At 40.7% G+C, this 18284-nt stretch overlaps 2 protein-coding genes across 8 annotated transcripts in view; one reads left to right on the top strand and one right to left on the bottom strand.

Moving 5' to 3' along the window:
* LOC115128484 (A-kinase anchor protein 9-like) overlaps positions 1–4456 on the bottom strand; it is a 138620-nt gene extending 134164 nt beyond the window's left edge. For 6 of the 7 annotated variants that reach the window (XM_029658347.2, XM_029658350.2, XM_029658351.2 and 3 more), the window contains exon 1: positions 4203–4455. In XM_029658347.2, the coding sequence (XP_029514207.2) occupies positions 4203–4250 (48 nt within the window). In that variant the 5' untranslated portion in view covers positions 4251–4455. Of the gene's footprint in view, positions 1–4202 lie in introns of all 7 variants that reach the window. The other variant, XM_029658349.2, reaches the window with a different exon arrangement.
* Positions 4457–12958: 8502 nt separating this feature from the next.
* Positions 12959–17734, top strand: LOC115129022 (transcription termination factor 1, mitochondrial). Its single transcript, XM_029659165.2, has 2 exons — positions 12959–13032; positions 14001–17734. The coding sequence occupies exon 2, from the start codon at positions 14031–14033 to the stop codon at positions 15192–15194; it is 1164 nt and encodes a 387-aa protein (XP_029515025.1). The 5' UTR covers positions 12959–13032; positions 14001–14030; the 3' UTR covers positions 15195–17734.
* Positions 17735–18284: the final 550 nt, after the last annotated feature.

The following is an 18284-nucleotide window of genomic DNA, read 5'->3' as shown; positions in this document are numbered from 1 at the left end:
AGCTTTTGCAGAAGCAGTAAATACTCTTCCTGGGGTTCACAAAAAAACACAAAACAAGTAAGAAAAACACTGATACACAAGGACAGTCACAATTTTAAAATACAACTATATACTGTACAAACAACACAAAACAAAAATACAAACAATACAACTAAAGAATAATGTGTGTGTTAGAGTGTCTGGTCTGTACGCGTGTGTATGTGCTTGGGCTCCGTTTCAAAATATGACTTTTTATTTATATATATATGCTACCAACAGAGTAAATGTGACATGTGGTGGTCCCACCTAGCTATCTTAAGATGAATGCACTAACTGTAAATTGCTCTGGATAAGAGCGTCGGCTAAATTAATAAAATTAAAATGTCAAATGGATTCAAAATGTTTGCCCTCTGCTGGTGATTTGTTACATTGCCTACTATGCCAATGGCAAACGCGCATAAAGAAGGCTACCAAAAATCCTTCGTTTGCTAAATTCGGCAGATTGTAAATTGCTCTACATTACTTTTTGTATCGGCATTAGCATAATCACAATTCTAGCTCGAAGATGTCAGCAATTTGAAAAAATGAGAAAGTAGATTGTGCTGATTTATTGGTGCATTGAACCATGTCATTTAGAAAAATGTGGATACTGCTAAAACAATGTAATTATCTGTACTCTGCCATCTTTATGGACGTTTTATGGACATTTTATTGTATAAAATGTCATATCAAAATACTACTCATAATACAGAGCAAGTGGTAAAGCTTCATATCACACCAATTATTGCTTTGTAGCACCTACAGAAGAAACATAGTCTTAAAGGAGGCCTGCGTAAAGCCAGAATGTTGCAAATATTCCAACTTCAACTATTTATTAAGATACAAATATGTGTCAAAAATCCTTCCACCAAAAGGACCCTCCTATGGATTATATATTTTGTGAAAATCATTTTTTGTTATTGTTGTTGTTGAGGAATCATTCAACTTGTGGCTATGTGCAGATTAATTTATTTAACTGATTTCAATATAGCTAATACAAAACCATTTTCAGTCTTTCTTACCCCTGGTCCATCAAATTCCAAATCAACCTAGCAGTCCTTTTTTAACGTTAATATAGCAGAGAATCGGAGCTGGGGGAGAGCTCTATGAAAGATAAACTATCAAAGTTTAAGATAAGTGTTGAAAGAAACACAGCTTAAGATGTTTTGTTCTATAATGTAGCCTATAGTTAGATGAATGAGGTCAAGCCATGGCCTGTGTCCCGACAGGGGATTATCCTTAATCAAGCAGGTTATGCTGGGTACCTCTGTCATCAATAACCTAAAGGCTAGGTCTGGGTCTACTAATGTCTCATATTGGCTAGTTGGCGAGTGTCTTTGAAAGACTTACAAGCCTAGTACTATAGCATCATAGCAATTAAGTGTTGACTGGTGACGCTTGTTTCCATGTCGCAATTTCCAGATGCAAAGTTGTGTGCATTCACAGATTAAATGATGGCACGCAAAAGGAAAACATCCTGCTTGATTGAAGATCACGCACTCAAGAATATGGAAGATATTTGAGCCTCCACTTAGGTTGATTACCATAAATTTTGATTTGATGGAATTCAAGGTCTTGGAGTTTAGTGCTTTCCCTATATTCACTTAGATTTTTTTTTTTAATGTAAACAATTACATATTTCTGCTGAGACACGCTTTTAAATAGAGTCTCAATTACTCAATGACTGAAAGTCTATGGGAACAGATAGCACTAACATTAGTAGCAATGAAAATCATTCAATCTGATTGTGGGGCCTGCTAAGTCCCCACAATCAGAGGAGGACAAAGGAGTCGAGGAGAGGACGGACTTTACCCAATTGAGAATCTCCCATAGAATCAGTACATTTTTTGACTCCTAGATGGCCTAGACCTATACTTTTGCAACCACTCTGAAGTAGTTTAACATATTTTCTCCCATTGCTAGTTACAACCTTGTCTCATCGCTGCAACTTCATTGGGCTTGGGAGAGGCAAAGGTCGAGACATGCGTCCTCCAAACGCATGGCCGCCTACTTCTTAAGGCCGCCTACTTCTTAAGAGACTGCTCGCTTAACCCGTAAGTCAGCCGCACCAATGAGTCAGGGGAAACATCGTTCACAAGGAGTCGCTAGAGCATGATGATCCAAGGAAAGCCCCCCTCTGGCCAAACCCTCCCTTAACCCGGACGGCGCTGGCCCAATTGTGCACCCCCCTATGGGGCTCCCAGTCATGGTCGGTTGTGACAGCCTGGGATCGAACCCCAGGCTGTAGTGGCGCCTCAACACTGCGATGTAGTGGTGCCTTACTGCTATCGTTACTGAGCATTTAAATATAGCCTTGCTAGTTGATTATTGAGACAGTCTAGTTTAAATATGCACGTTCCAAAAGAGTTTCAGGTGTGGTGACACAAAAAGTGTTTTCCCTTTCAATAGATCTAGCCTTCAAATACTGAATAAATACTGCTGGCTCAAAATAGATAGATTCATGACTCAAAATAAACTTCATTAGGGCGTATGCTCATTAAGGGACTTAGGCAGGGGAATGACACTGCAAAGGTCGGTAACCTCAAATTCTGAAAGGACTTTCAGTTTGTCTAAACATTCGACTGTTACCATGCTTTCTCCATGGATATCAGTCTGAAAGAAGTCACTGTAAAAATAATGCAATAGTCTCTACAAGCCAGAAGGTTGAATAAAATCATTTTTAAATGCACATTACCAATTGTTGGTCCTTTTGGCAGTAGGAAGTAGAGATAGGGTAACCACAGGAAAGTGTTGTTTACTCAACTTTTTTGCAGCGCTGGTCGGTTCTGTTGCTTGTATTTTCCATCTCCCGATGAATTTCACGTGATGCACAATATGTAAACAAATAGCCGAATATTGTTGACCAAAGCACGTTATCTCGCAATCAGCTGGAAGGGCTTGTGAAATTTGCTAGCCCATTGCATGGGACAAATTTTGGTCTGTGCTTCAGTTAAACTCTGCCATTGTTGACATATGCAAATCTCGTGCGTATTATGTCAGATTTGAAAATACAAACCGACATACAGACCAGCGTACAGAAAGTTGTGTTAATAACACTACTCTGTGGATATTGTCTCAGATTACCTCCTACATATGGACAAAATCAGCAGACAACAGGTGAAGTATGTTCAAATGAAGTTTATTCAATAGTCTGACTTGTGACTTGACTGTTCACAAAAAGTGAGCCTACATGTAAGAGATGAGGGAGGAGTCTTCCACTCTCGGATTTGTAGAGGCTAACCTGCATTAACAGTCCAGTCTACTTTCTTTCCATCTGCCTACAAGCACCCTTTTATATATTTTGGGGACTCTAGCAGGGAAGTGACTATTCTATTTTTACACTATCATCATCATCTTTCTCAGTTAACTATGAGGGTGGGTTATCGTATCATCATAAAGTAGGCTATTGTGCCTGTTCACTGGATATTTCGAAATTGTATTAAATTCTGATTAAAATAAATCATACATTGAAATAGTATGTGAGGTGAGCATATGTTGCATTGCAAAGCTTGATTGATTGATTTTATGGAGAGCAGAGCTTGTGTGACCTCGCCTTCTGCATGAGATAAGCAGTTGGCACCTTTTTTTTCATATCATTCAACAGGGTTGTTATGACCTCATTTGTAGCACTGGTGGTTACAGTAACGTTAGCGTGCATAAAAAAGGAAGCCAAGAATCCGTGACGTATAGAACATGTGAGTTTACTCAAGCTAACTAGGGGCATGTCCTGAACCTGTCACACAAGAATCTCAAGATTTCAATCACGTGGTGTTAATCACGTTGTCAGGAAAGGATGAATTGGTTCGCTAACTATCCAAGTTCAAATGAATACTTCTCTTCAAAACTGGTAGCTACATTTTAGGAGGAAACAGCACGTTTCTATGAGATACCAATGGAACTTCACATGACAAAGGAAGTCTTGCTAGCTGGCTAACACAGACACCTAAAACCCCCGGGCTGTCATCCATGCCATGGGGGTGCATGTTTTCTAGTAGTGACAGCTGACAGGGAAGGGGAACACGGAAGGGGCTCCCGAAACAGCTCCTAAATAAAACGATGTAAGCCCATGTATAACGGGAACCACGTGCAGCAATGAATGTGGTTCCCAAGCCAGACTAACAGAAACTTTGAAACGCAAATAAATAATTGACCTCGGCTAGATAGCTAGTAGTAGGCTATCATACCTTTGCCTTGCCGGCCTCGAGCTTCTTTTGCCTCTCTTCGTCTTCCATTACCGTTGTATGTAGCTGAGAAAAGAGGAAAAGGGCTTCATGCGAAGAGTTAGCGAATTAGCCCAGAGTCTGTGGGGACAGTTTCTGTTTGTTGACATTCACTTTGTTTAGTAATGGTTTCATATCACTGCGACAGGCTTGCATTAGGAGAAGACATAGTCCTTGCTACAACCACATCTCCGCCGCCATGTTATCCACGTAAACACGATTGCGTTGACGTCACGTAGGTGGCTGTTTTCTGCTGCTTACGCCCCTTTAGGATCGTACTGCAGGAAATGTCAAAACGTGTCATTGGATTAAAACAAATTACAGAGGGAAACATACTGTATCCAAATTAAATATACATTGATTGAAATCATATGCGTGAGTAAATCAAAATCCTTTCTGTGGAGGTGCAAACAAGGTCACTGTGTTGCACAATTGCTAATCGTGATTCATTTCACACTGCCCAGTTAAGAACAGATCTAAAACATTCACAATATTGTTCAAACTGAGTTTAGAGGGTTTTTTAAAATAAAGTTTTCGTACTCTAATAATAATATCATGACGAATTTATAGTGGTCTCTCCAAATGATTATTTCTACCATTTTGGTATTAAAACTTATAATAAATGAGAGCACAATTTGCACATAATCATAGAATATGTCCATCTGACATTTACAGTCAATGCTTCCAACCCAACCTCATCACAAATTATACCACTTATAGCATTTAGGAACATTCTCTGGATTCTCCATTGCGCTGGAAAACCATGCAGACCCTGATAATCAGCATTGGAAATGTGATTTAGGTCAAGAAAGCTCACAGAAAAGAAACATCAAACCTTTGAAGCTTCTACACAGACAGTGACACCTACATACCGGCAGCAGCAGGAGAAGGGGGTCTGTGTCTTCGACTGATGGGAGCTGTGCAGCTTATGGTCTGGCAGATCTTGAATTCCACCCATCTTCTCTTCGACATCCTTAGCTCAGATCCCACCTGTGAACGTGTGTTGTTTGTGCAGCACCTTCAGCAAGACCTGCTGCCCATCTGAAAGTTTTAGGCTTTTAATAATGGATGGCTCTGAGGAGTACTATGTCAGTGGCACTGTAACCCAAGCACCACCACAATTGCAGGGCATCAACAAATGGATCAGGAAACAGATCTAGATTATGTCAACACAGTGGCAGTTTTCATAGAGTCCACATAGACATTTAAAATATAGGACTTTGGTTGTTTTGGTAGAGGTTGTTTGTTTCCAGTTCGTCTTGAAAGAAACAACGAGGGCTGAGAAGAGCCTGAAAATAGGCTTTGGTACATTAAATTTGGTCAATATCTATTTCCCTATTGATTTAGTCTTGAGGATCACAATCCTGCTAAAAGCCATTATCAGAGAGACCAATCCAGGGGCAGCTATAGCATAGGAGGTTGGCAGAACCTTAATTGGGGAGGACAGGCTCGTGGTAATGGCTGGAGCGGAATTAGTGAATCCATTCATGCCGTTCCAGACACTATTATGAGTCGTTCTCCCCCCAGCAGCTTCCTGTGGGTTTTAGGATTATGGGATATGCACAGTCATATCAGATACCGCTGCTGCCCTATGAGGTCTCAACAGAATCCCTTAACAAATACATTTGAGGAAAAAATGCTACAAGACCATGATTTGAACTATAACAAAACAAGCATTCAAGGCTTGAATAAATAACCATATGATACAATAATAAACAAATGTATTGGTTAGGTGCCTTTCTGAATCACCAATAGAGTAGGCCTACGTCGAGTAAAAAGAAAGAAACTCTTTACGCTCTCTATAAATTGAATTCCACCGATTTTCACTGGGGTGGCAGACAGCCTAGTTGTAAAGAGTGTTTGGCTAGTAACCAAAAGGTCTCTGGTTCAAATCCCTGAGCCAATTAGGTGAAAATTGATTGATGTAGGCTTGAGCAAGGCACTTAACCCTAATTGGTCCTGTAAATCGTTCTAGATAAGAGTGTCTGATAAAATATGAATAAGCTCGCTTTTTAAGCGTGTGCATACAAATAAAGCAGTCACATTTCAGCAGGAGACTTAGGCAATACCATAAGGTATGGAGAAAGTTACTGATTTTAAGTGTATGTGCACTGGGATGAACATAACAACAACAAGCAAACTAAAGAAAAGTGTAAGCCAACACAATAACTGTTCATCACATCAGTAACGAGACACAGATGAGACTCTCTTTATGAGCTGTGGATCGAGTGGGAGAATAAGGAAGCGAGGGCGATCATAATGAAAAACATACTGCACTGCTGATTATGTGTACAGAACGGTAATATTGAGCCTCTCTCACGCCAGACATGACTTAAATTAGGAGAGAGACTGGCGCCTTGACAAAGCATTATCTTTCCTTTAACATCCGAGCGGTGGAAGAAAAACCATTTGAATAATAAAGATAGCTCTATGTGCCATATTAAAATATGTATGAGCGCAGGGGCTCATCAAGGAAGAGATGGAGGATGATACTTCTTCCCGCAGTCGCGCTCTTGAGCTGCAAGGATTGCAACTGAAGTGGACAGCTGACAGAGGTGCACAGAGTCAGCTGGCTGCTGGGGCATTGAAAACGAAAGCCATTTCACTGTACTTGTGCACCTAGGCAATAACAACTTGGAACTTAGATGGATGGCATGAATAAAGTATAAGGGCCTTTGTGTCTCATTGTCCAATGCCAAACAACACCTTGATAGTTCTCCTTCTCCAGCCTTGAGATGGGCTGATTGGAGGTCATGATGGCCTTCAATACACAAGAAGTTGCTGCAATTTACCAGAGATATTCTTCTAACAATAATTATGTGATTAAGTGACCATCCCAAGTGCATTTCAGTCATTGTACTAGGGTTGAATATTTTTAATTAATGACTTTTGTCCTGGGTAACCAGGTATTTCCCGCTAAACAGGAAGTGTCATTCAAAAGCATTATAAAGCAAATAAATGTCTGTATTTGATCAGAGCTTTGATCAGCTTTAAAATTCAAACCTGATCCTAATGAGCCATATATTAAATACATTTTGCCGTTATTCAATACATATAGACTACTGTATGATATAGGCTATTGCATATTATGCATGAAAGAAAAACATAAAAGCCCATAGAAGTAGCTAGCTATATCATCTCTTGGGTAAATAAATGAAACTAGCTCCAGTAGGCTAATATTTTTGAGTGTGAACTGTATTACTGTACTGTATTGTATTATACTTAAGTGATAATTACCAAATAGTCTTACTGTACTGTATTGTATTATACTTAAGTGATAATGACCAAGAGGTCAGTGTTTGGTGGATATATTTGCATGGGTGTTGTTAGGCCTGAGACCAAGTCGAGGGCTGGCAAACCATGCCAATATATCCTCCAAACACCGATTTTAAGGGCATTATCACTTTTATACAACACATTACCAACATATTCAAATAATGATTTACATATTTTAATTAAAAACATTATTTTGATGGATTTATTCATACTATTTCATCCTTCCACAAGATATAGTCCAGCCACAAATATAGGGTCGCTACCCAGGCCTGCTGGTAGTCCCTTTTTATCGGTTTGGTTGCCAGAAACCCGACCCAGTCTTCAGTCTTTTTGTACTGTATCTATAATGTTCTTATCTCTTGCGTGCTAGTTAGCCAACTACGGCTAACTTCCAGTCACGTCAAAACGTGCACCAGAATAACAGCAAAGTAGCTGCATTTGCATTTGTTGAAGCTGTTTTCATTGTGACATTCATTTGGACACATCCATAACAATGAGGCGCGATTTTGACTGGCATAGACAATGTACTCACTCGTCAGGAGCGTTTTTTTAAAGAGAGGCCAGACGATCACAGGTGCTTGCTTACTGCGTAAGAGACATAGGCTATAAATTAGAAGCTTATTATGCATAACCCATCATAGATTAGCTAAATATAAGGCTAATACTGAATTGACTTTATTACCTGAAAGAGGTAGACTAGGACCAGTGGCGACCCATCATTCAGGGCAGGTGAGGCAGAAACTATTTAGCAAAAAAAATGACACAAATTAAAAATACATATTTGTATTGTTGTTGTTGCCTGTTTTGAATGTTATTTTGGCATTAATACGTGTCACATATCAGTTTGCAAACAATGTAATAAAAATAACAATTTGAGTTATTATAGCCACATACAAACAGGGGTTGCTTTCTTGAGTAAGGCAGCAGGTGTTTCAGCCTAGCTCAGTGCTTTCTGTGGTGGTCGGGAAGCAAACTGAAAATGCGGAGTGTAGGGGTTAGCAGTGTTCTCTAGTTGCACCGTGACTGCCTGAGTGTTCTGTCACTCATGGGGACACCATGTCACCGCAAAATCTATGGGGAGAGCTCAAAAACTCAAGCCATGGGTGTTGCCATAGAACTACATTAAAAGAGCCCTTCCAAGAAGGCTCAAGGTCATTGACCACAGATCAAATTAAGTCTAATCACGTTATATCTACTGTAGCTTTGATTGGACTGATCATGTCAACATCATACTTTCAAAATCTTAGCTAGCAAGCTAGACAAGCAGTCACCATCATGAATGAAGTCGACAATCTACTGGCAAATCCTTTTCCATCCTTGTCATAGGAAGAGAAATAATGAAGGGAAATTATAGATAAAACGTATCACTGCTCATTGGCGATTGGACATAAATGTTACACAACAAGTTGGAAGTTGCAAATTCAACAATGAGTGGTTTGGAAGGAATCAGTGGCTAACTGCAAGAGTTGCAAAGCAATCCCTAGTCTGCTATTCAGTGGAGGTGGTGTATGGGTTCGAGTCTGAGTTTAAAGGTCTATTTTCCAAGCTTAAAATGATAAACAATCACATGCAACACAATGGGCCAGAAAATGTTGAATACATTCGCCATGCTGTCAATCCAGCATGACTACTGCCACATTCAAAACAACTGGAAACTTGGAACTGGGAAATCTCAGACTTCAGTGAGTTCAAGACAACTGGGAACTCGGAAATAAACGTTTTGAACGGTCATCCAACTCAGAATTCTAAGTCGGGATCTCGGGCCTCTTTCTAGAGCTCCAACCTGAAGATCACTGACGTCATGATTCAACCTTGTTTTTTTTCAGAGTTTCCAGTAGTCTTGAAAGCACCATAAATACAGAGAATGCCAGACTTTGATGACAAAGTTTGATGACAAAATTTGCCCAAAAGAAGGACTGCCGCGCCACCTTCCTGTTCAAATGAGCACAGCACAACAAGGTGAGTTCTAAAATGCATTGTATACTGCTGCATAAATGATGTATTATGCCAGGGAGATATGTATACTGTTGCTAAGAAAGTAATACTAAGTCTATGTTGTGTAGGAAGTTGTTAGTAGCCCATGTACCTCACCCTAATAATTTGGTCATTTTCCCTCTCATTCTAACTTTGTGGTGCACATGTAGCCTATAGCCTGTTTTAGAGAAATGTAATAATTTAATATTGTAAGAACTTTCATTGTCTGCTTATATGTCCCCTTTATTTATCCTACGGTTCTGACTTGGTGTCCAGGGAGAATACTGTAAGAACGGCCCATGTTCTGAATTCTGTCGCTGTACATTTAAAAAATAAAACAAATATTTATATTGACTACGTCCATCCTAGCTCGCTCATTAATGTCTTAATCAAAATTACGGATTGTCTCTTATCCGCTCGCCATCCCCTTATGCCATAGTTTGTACATCTCAATTGTCAGTAGCAAGTCAGCCATATCAGCTATGTTTTTTTTCAAAGGTAGAAAGCAAATGAACTGTTTCGCTGTCAGACAATGCTCTGCTGATAGCCAGGTGTAGCAGTGGTAAGGATTCACTCCATGATGCTGTTTGTGGGCATCATTTGTCAATGTAATAGTGCTAGTAATGTATTGTGTTGTCTAGTGGCTTTGCTGGCAAGCATAAACAAACAAAAGGATTTACATGCTAAAATCGCCACTGGCTAGGACATCTATATATAGGGCTATAGATCAATCTAGAACAGGATTATCAATTTTGGATGCAATTTGAATGGAGTTGATGGAGAGAGAGAAAGACTGCGAGAGAGTGCTCGCCAGTGCACTGATTTAAAGCAACAGCATTCGAGTGATAGGATGTTTTAATACTCTGCTGCTGCAATAAAAACAAGGTGAAGCCAGATGGATATGGGTAAATTAGAAGCGCATTTGGTATTTATATTACTGTAGCACAAAATACACTAGCAGCAAATGTATGCCTACCTGTCACAAGAAAAAAAGTTACCATGATGAGATGATAGGTCTAGATGCTTTGTGAACTAAGCTCCATACTGAGATGGGTATGTCCCTAACCTGAGCGTTGATTCATTGTGTAGAGGCCATAGATAAGCCAGATTTAGACATTGCATATCATTTAACAGTTCCATTTCACGCCATGCTGTTCATATAAAGAACTTATTATAATTTATTGGTTGCTCGCAGTCATTTATCCCGGGAAAAGGGAGTGGTTTTGGATGATAAATCCTGGTAAATCTCAGAAAACGGGTTCCCGCCATTCAACCCAACATTGTACCCCATGAGAACCATGATCAACAGTAAAACACTCTTGAATCATTCTGACATGGAATTGGGAACTTGGTATATAGGCTTGTTTCCCATATGAATCTTCTCTTTGTACCGGACTCGATTAAAATGCCTTCTGTTTCTTTTTTCTGTATTTATTTATCTGTATACAGTTGAAGACGGACGTTTTCATACACCTTAGCCAAGTACATTTAAACACAGTTTTTCACAATTCCTGACATTTAAACCTGGTAAAAATTCCCTGTCTTAGGTCAGTTAGGATCACCACTTTATTTTAAGAATGTGAAATGTCAGAATAATAGTAGAGAGAATGCTTTTATTTGAGCTTTTATTTCTTTCATCACATTCCCAGTAGGTCAGAAGTTTACATACATACACTCAATTAGTATTTCGTAGCATTGCCTTTAAATGGTTTAACTTGGGTCAAACGTTTCAGGTAGCTTCCCACAATAAGTTGGGTGAATTTTGGCTCATTCCTCCTGATAGAGCTGGTGTAACTGAGTCAGGCCTCCTTGCTCGCGCATGCTTTTTCAGTTCTGCCCACACATTTTCGATGGGATTGAGGTCGGGGGTTGGGATGGCCACTCCAATACCTTGACTTTGTTGGCCTTAAGCGATTTTGCCACAACTTTGGAAGTATGCTTGGGGTCATTGTCCATTTGGAAGACCCATTTGCGACCAAGCTTTAACTTCCTGACTGATGTCTTCAGATGTTGCTTCAATATATCCACATCATTTTCCTATCTCATGATGCCATCAATTTTGTGAAGTGCACCAGACACTCCTGCAGCAAAGCACCCCCACAACATGATGCTGCCACCCCTGTGCTTCACGGTTGGGATGGCGTTCTTCGGCTTGCAAGCATCCCCCTTTTTCCTACAAAGTTAACGATGGTCATTATGGCCAAACCGCTCTGTTTATGTTTCATCAGACCAGAGGACATTTCTCCAAAAGTACGACCATTGTCCCCATGTGCAGTTGCAAACCGTAGTCTGGCTTTTTTATGGCGGTTTTGGAGCAGTGGCTTCTTCCTTGCCGAGCGGCCTTTCAGGTTATGTCATGCAGCCATGGGTGGGCCTGGGATGGCATAGGCCCACCCACTTGGCAGCCAGAACCACCCACTGGGGAGCCAGGCCCAGCCAATCAGAATGAGTTTTTCCCCACAAAAGGGCTTTATTACAGACATAAATACTCTTCAGCAACACCTCCACCCCAGTCAGACAACTCCGCAGGTGAAGAAGCCGAATGTGGAGGTCCTGGGCTGGTGTGGTTACACGTGGTCTGCGGTTGTGAAGCCGGTTGGGCGTACTGCCAAATTCTGTAAAATGACGTTGGAGGCAGTTTACGGAAGATAATGTTAATTTAAATTCTCTGGCAGCAGCTTTGGTGGACATTCCTGCAGTCAGCATGCCAATTGCACACACCCTCAAAAATGGAGACATCTGTGGCATTGTGTCGTGTGACAAAACTGCACATTTTAAAGTGGCCTTTTATTGTCCCCAGCACAAGGTGCACCTGTGTAATGTATTGATTATGCTGTTTAATCAGCTTTTTTATATGTCACTCTTGTCAGGTAGATGGATTCTCTTGGAAAATTATAAATTCTCGCTAACAGGGATGTAAACAAATTTGTGCACAAACTTTGAGAGATATAAGCTATTTGTGCATATGGAACATTTCTGGGATTTTTATTTCGGCTCATGAAACATGGGACCAACACTTTACATGTTGTTTATATTTTTGTTCATTTTATTTTATTTTATTTAACCGTTATTTAACCTTATTTAACTAGGTAAATCAGTTAAGAACAAATTCTTATTTACAATGAAGGCCTACCCTGGCCAAAGCCCTTTCAGTGGCGTATAACAATTTTGACTACACTGGGCCTGTAAACATACAGTAGCATAACGTTATGCCTATATAACTCTGTCATATGGTAAAGAAAGCCAATTATATAAATATGATAGCAAATGCAGAATTACAGGAGGCAGGAATAACAAATATTATGTTTATTCCGATACACCTTTTACAGAAATTGAATGGCGCCATCCAAGGACTTCTGGCGCCCTCTAGCGTATTGCTATATATTGCATGGCATTACAAACTGCACGTCCACCCCCACAGCAAGAGGGCGCTGAAGGCTTTACCGGAAATGAATGTAAACAAACTACCTGCTTGTTCCTTGTTTGTTGGTCATTGGGAAACGGTATGCAGTGTGTGGTAGAGGAGAAACCAAACAAAAGAAGGGTGAGCAGTTATTAAGACAAATAGCTAACTTTCAATAAGGATTTGTTTAGGTAGCTAGCTAATGTTAGTTACTGTAATAGTACACAAGCAAATTAATGTATTTAAAAAGCATTTTCAATGTGGCACAAAGCGTGCACTGTCAATGGGAGAGTAGACCAAATATGCCCGGTTGGTATTGCATAACTTCTTAAGGATCAGTAGTGCATAATTTACAGTAGCTAATGACTAACGTAAGTAAGTAACTGCTTTTAGCAGCGCTTAGTATTTACACACTTTATCGTTGGAATTAGCTTACAAAAAAACGGATAGTCTGTCAGAAGTTAAGGAACATTAAATTTAAACATTGCCGATTGTCCGTAGGGTTGGTCCTTATTCAGGGGGAAATTGAGAAAAATAATTTAATAGAACATAAATTAAACAAACGTTCCAAACGTGGGTCTGTTGTAGATTTACCTCCTCTCTGCCTACGGTTGGTAATGAAGTTCCATTAGATGTTTGTCCCCTCCAATGCATATGGATCAAGCTTATAGACAATCGACCGAGTAAGTTGAAATATAATTGTATTTAGCTCCGTTTTTTGCAAGCTAATTCCCAGCAACGTCAGCTAGCATGCAGGCTAAATGCTTGCTTACATTTAGCTAGCTAGGCTGTTATAACTAGCTACTTATCTCCATGAAACACTTACAATAGATTGTTAACACTGATAGCTTGTATATGTGGGACTGGTATTAATTACCGGTGCAGTGCTGCTGAATGGTGCACAAACTGAGGGCCTATAAAATGACGGTATTCTCTGCCCAGCTGTTTGGAGAAACCTTTTTATAATATCTCGTCCTGCTTAGAGAATGCACAAAGTAGCTTGACTTTGATCAGTATCATTAATGAGTTCAGTAGACTTTAAATGTCTACTATAATTTCACTGGAGGTATAATTTATTGATAATATTGTATTGTATTTTTTTCTTCTAGGTCTGATGTCATGTTTCAACAGTGTTGAATATGACATTAATGCCAGGAGTCCAGGGTCTGCTAGGCCTTCACAGAACCCTTGTACCAGCTTTTAGCCGCTTTGTCTCATCTCCCGCCCAGCTGACATCTGTCGGTCTTCCCAGGGGGCTTTGCACCGTCACTGCAACTGTCAGCGACTCAAAGCCTTCAGTGGGGCCTGAGAATGAGTCCTTGCTGGAGAGCTTGACCTTCATGGGGGTGGACGTGAAGATGGTGCGCCAGCGCCAACCAGGAGTGCTTCGCAAGATCATCACCAATGAGCAAGGTCTGGCTCACTTTCTCCATGGCAAAGGCGCCAGCCGCAAAGTGGTGGCCGGCATCATCTCCCGGTACCCACGAGCCATCACTCGCTCGGGTGAGCACTTGGAGCAACGCTGGGCGATGTGGCGGAGTGTCTTCAAGAGCGACAGCGAAATCGTCAGCATTCTGGACCGCTCGCCCGAGTCCTTCTTCCGTTCGAGCGACAACGACAACCTGGAGAAGAACATCGTGTTCCTGGGCTCGCTGGGCCTCAACGCCAAGGACCTCCACCGCCTGCTGACCACGGCGCCACGGACCTTCTCCAACAGTGTCGAGCTCAACCGTCAGATGGTGGAGTTCCTGGAAGATGTGTGCGCCGAGTTGGGTGGAGAGGACCCTGGGCAGTTCGCCATGGTAGTGATTTCCCGAAACCTCTATATCCTCATCCGCAGCACCAAGAGGGTGAAGGCAAACATAGACTTCCTCAAGGCGACTTTCAAGATGAGTGATCCGGAGCTGCTAGCTCTGCTGCAGGGTGCTGGGGCAGAAATCCTGGACCTCTCTAACGAGTACCTGAAGAGAAACCTCAAGATGCTTCAGGAGAAGCTGGCGTCTCTCGGCTGTCGGAAAGTCGACGTTAAGAAACTGATCGTCTGCTACCCCACTGTGCTGTTCATCGGGTCGGATACGCTGAGTTCAAAACTGGACTGTCTATTAAAGGGAGGGATCACTATGAGGCAGATACTGGAGAAACCTAAAGTCCTGGAGTACAGCACGCAGAACATCACAGGGCGACTGGAGGAGCTGCATAAACTCCGGTATGACTTTGAAAAGAACGGCATCAACATTCTGGACTCTAGCCGAAAACGTTTCGACGCCAAGTTGGAAAGACTGGCTCTCTCGTCAGAGGAATGAGTTGTATCAACATTTGGGTTATCCTTAGAATGAATCAGACATTTTTTTGCACTAGATTTCATTGATGCCTGAAGCATAACCTCTACATATCACTGTCCTCCTCCTAAACTATAGGATTTGATTGGGCATAGCTGTAATAAGCAAGGTATACATACGGTACGTAAAACAAGTCAATGATAAAGAGAATCATGTCAGTATCAGGAAACATTTATTTTAATTTGAACCAAAAAGAGTATGTAAAGTAGTGTCATTATATTTGAACTATGATTTAGATTTTTACGTAAGCTAACAAACTGTATTGTAGTACTGTGTCAATGTATTTCTCATGATTGATTCTGAGGCACCTTATTGAACTTACCAATGGTTTTACAGAACTGTAAACTACCAAGAGGCATCAGTACACTGTTTTCACTGACAGATTCTCAAACTTCTTTTTTGCCAGATGAGCTGTCCGATGAGAAATCAGCCAAACTCCTTTCTTCCTAGCTTACTGTGCATTCGGAAAGTGTTCAGACTCCTAGACTTTTTACACATTTTGTTACGTTACAGCCTTATTCTAAAATTGATTAAATAAATACAAATCCTCATCGATCTACACACAATTACCCAATAATGACAACGCAAAACAGGTTTTTAGTTGTATTACAAATGATTGACATAAGTATTCAGACCCTTTACTATGAGACTCGAAATTGAGCTCAGGGGCATCTTGTTTCCATTGATCATCCATGAGATGTTACTACAACTTGAATGGAGTTCACCTGTGGAAATTCAATTGATTGGATATGATTTGGAAAGGAACACACCTGTCTATATAAGGTCCTACAGTTGACAGTGCATGTCAGAGCATAAACCAAGCCTTGAGGTCGAAGAATTGTCCGTAGACCTCCGAGACAGTATTGTGTCGAGGCACAGATCTGGGGAAGGGTACCAAAACATTTCTGCAGAATTGAAGGGCCCCAAGAACACATTAACCACCATCATTCTTAAATGGAAGAATTTTCGAACCACCAAGACTCTTCCTAGAGCAATTTGGGGAGAAGGGACTTGGTCAGGTAGGTTACCAAGAACCCAATGGTCACTCTGAAAGAGCTCCAGAGTTCTTCTGTGAAAATTGGAGAACCTTCCAGAAGGACAACCATCTCTGCAGCTCTCCACCAATCAGGCATTTATGGTAGAATGGCCAGACAGAAGCCACTCCTCAATAAAATGCACATGACAGCCCGCTAGAAGCTTGCCAAAAGGCTTCTAAAGACTCTCAAACCATGAGAAACAAGATTCTCTGGTCTGATGAAACCAAGATTGAACTCTGACTTGAATGCCAAGCATCACGTCTGGAGGAAACCTGGCACCATCCCTTTGATGAAGCATGGTGGTGGCAGCATCATTAGCTGTGGTGATGCTTTTCAACGGCGGGGACTGGGAGACTGGTCAGGATCAAGGGAATGATGAATGGGGCAAAGTACAGAGATCCTTAATGAGTACCTGCTCCGGAGCGCTCAGAACCTCAGACTGGGGCGAAGGTTCACCTTCCAACAGGACAATACAGGAGTGGCTTTGGGACAAGTCTCAATGTCCTTGAGTGGCCCAGCCAGAGCCCGGACTTGATCCCGATCGAACATCTCTGGAGAGACCTGAAAATAGCTGTGCAGCGATGCTCCCCATCTAACCTGACAGAGCTTGAGGATCTGCGGAGATGAATGGGAGAAACTCCCCAAATACAGGTGTGCCAAACTTGTACCACCATACCCAAGAAGAATCAAGGCTGTAATTGCTGCCAAAGGTGCTTTAACAAAGTAAAGGGTCTGAATACTTAGAAAATGTGATATTTCATTTTTTTTACATATACATTTTGCAAAAATGTCTAAACCTGTTGCTCCTTTGTCTTTATGGGGTATTGTGTGTAGATTAGTGAGGGGGGGGAACTATTGAATCCATTTTATAATAAGGCTGTAACATAACAAAATGTGGAACAAGTCAATGTGTCTGAATTCTTTCTGAATGCACTGAATCTGCCTGAATGAATGAATATGTGAAAAATCAAGGTTGTTTGAATTGCATCACAACATATGATGCATTCGGTTTACTATAAGTAATAGTTATGTATGTTCTCTGTTTGATGCAAGTATATACCAATAAACTGTAATAAAATGACAGTTAACCTTAATTAACCTTATGGATTTAAAATGTCATTTTCTGTATTTTGAAAGTTCTATATCTTGAATTGAGTGTGTTTATCTGAAAACCTGCAGAGAGAGGCTACCTGCAATTAATGGTATTCAATATAACTTTATCCATATTCTACAGTGAAAGGCAATTTTCATTGAACTGAGGAATGGATGGCATTCTGCTAACACAAGAGAATGAAAGAGGGAGATGATTGTTTCGGTAAAACCAATAAGTGTTCGAGGAGTGTTTCAATTTGTTGGTAGGTGGAAAAAGTACCCAATTGTCATACTTGAATAAAAGTAAAGATACCTTAATAGATAATGACTTGAGTAAAATTGAAAGTCAACCAATAAAATACTACTTGAGTAAAAGTCTTCAATTATTTGGTTTTAAATATACTTAAGTATTAAAAGTAAATGTAATTGCAAAAATTTACATAAGTATTAAAAGTGAAAGTATAAATCATTTAAAATTCCTTAATAGTCCACCTGGCCATGCTGCTGCTCCAGTTTCAACTTCCACCTGACTGTGCTGCTGCTCCAGTTTCAACTGTTCTGCCTTATTATTATTCGACCATGCTGGTCATTTATGAACATTTGAACATCTTGGCCATGTTCTGTTATAATCTCCACCCGGCACAGCCAGAAGAGGACTGGCCACCCCACATAGCCTGGTTCCTCTCTAGGTTTCTTCCTAGGTTTTGGCCCTTCTAGGGAGTTTTTCCTAGCCACCGTGCTTCTACACCTGCATTGCTTGCTGTTTGGGGTTTTAGGCTGGGTTTCTGTACAGCACTTTGAGATATCAGCTGATGTACGAAGGGCTATATAAATAAATTTGATTTGATTTGATTTAAACAAACCAGACCGCACCATTTTCTTGTTTTTTACATTTACGGATAGCCAGTGGCAGACTAACACTCGG

This window comes from Oncorhynchus nerka, linkage group LG4 (assembly GCF_034236695.1).
Source record: "Oncorhynchus nerka isolate Pitt River linkage group LG4, Oner_Uvic_2.0, whole genome shotgun sequence".
NCBI lineage: Eukaryota > Metazoa > Chordata > Actinopteri > Salmoniformes > Salmonidae > Oncorhynchus > Oncorhynchus nerka.
Note: the sequence above shows the minus strand (reverse complement) of the source record. Positions and strands in the feature narration are given on the sequence as shown.

Excerpts from the sequence above, each read along its gene's own strand:
- LOC115129022 (XM_029659165.2), top strand. The coding sequence starts at position 14,031 with ATGACATTAATGCCAGGAGTCCAGGGTCTGCTAGGCCTTCACAGAACC.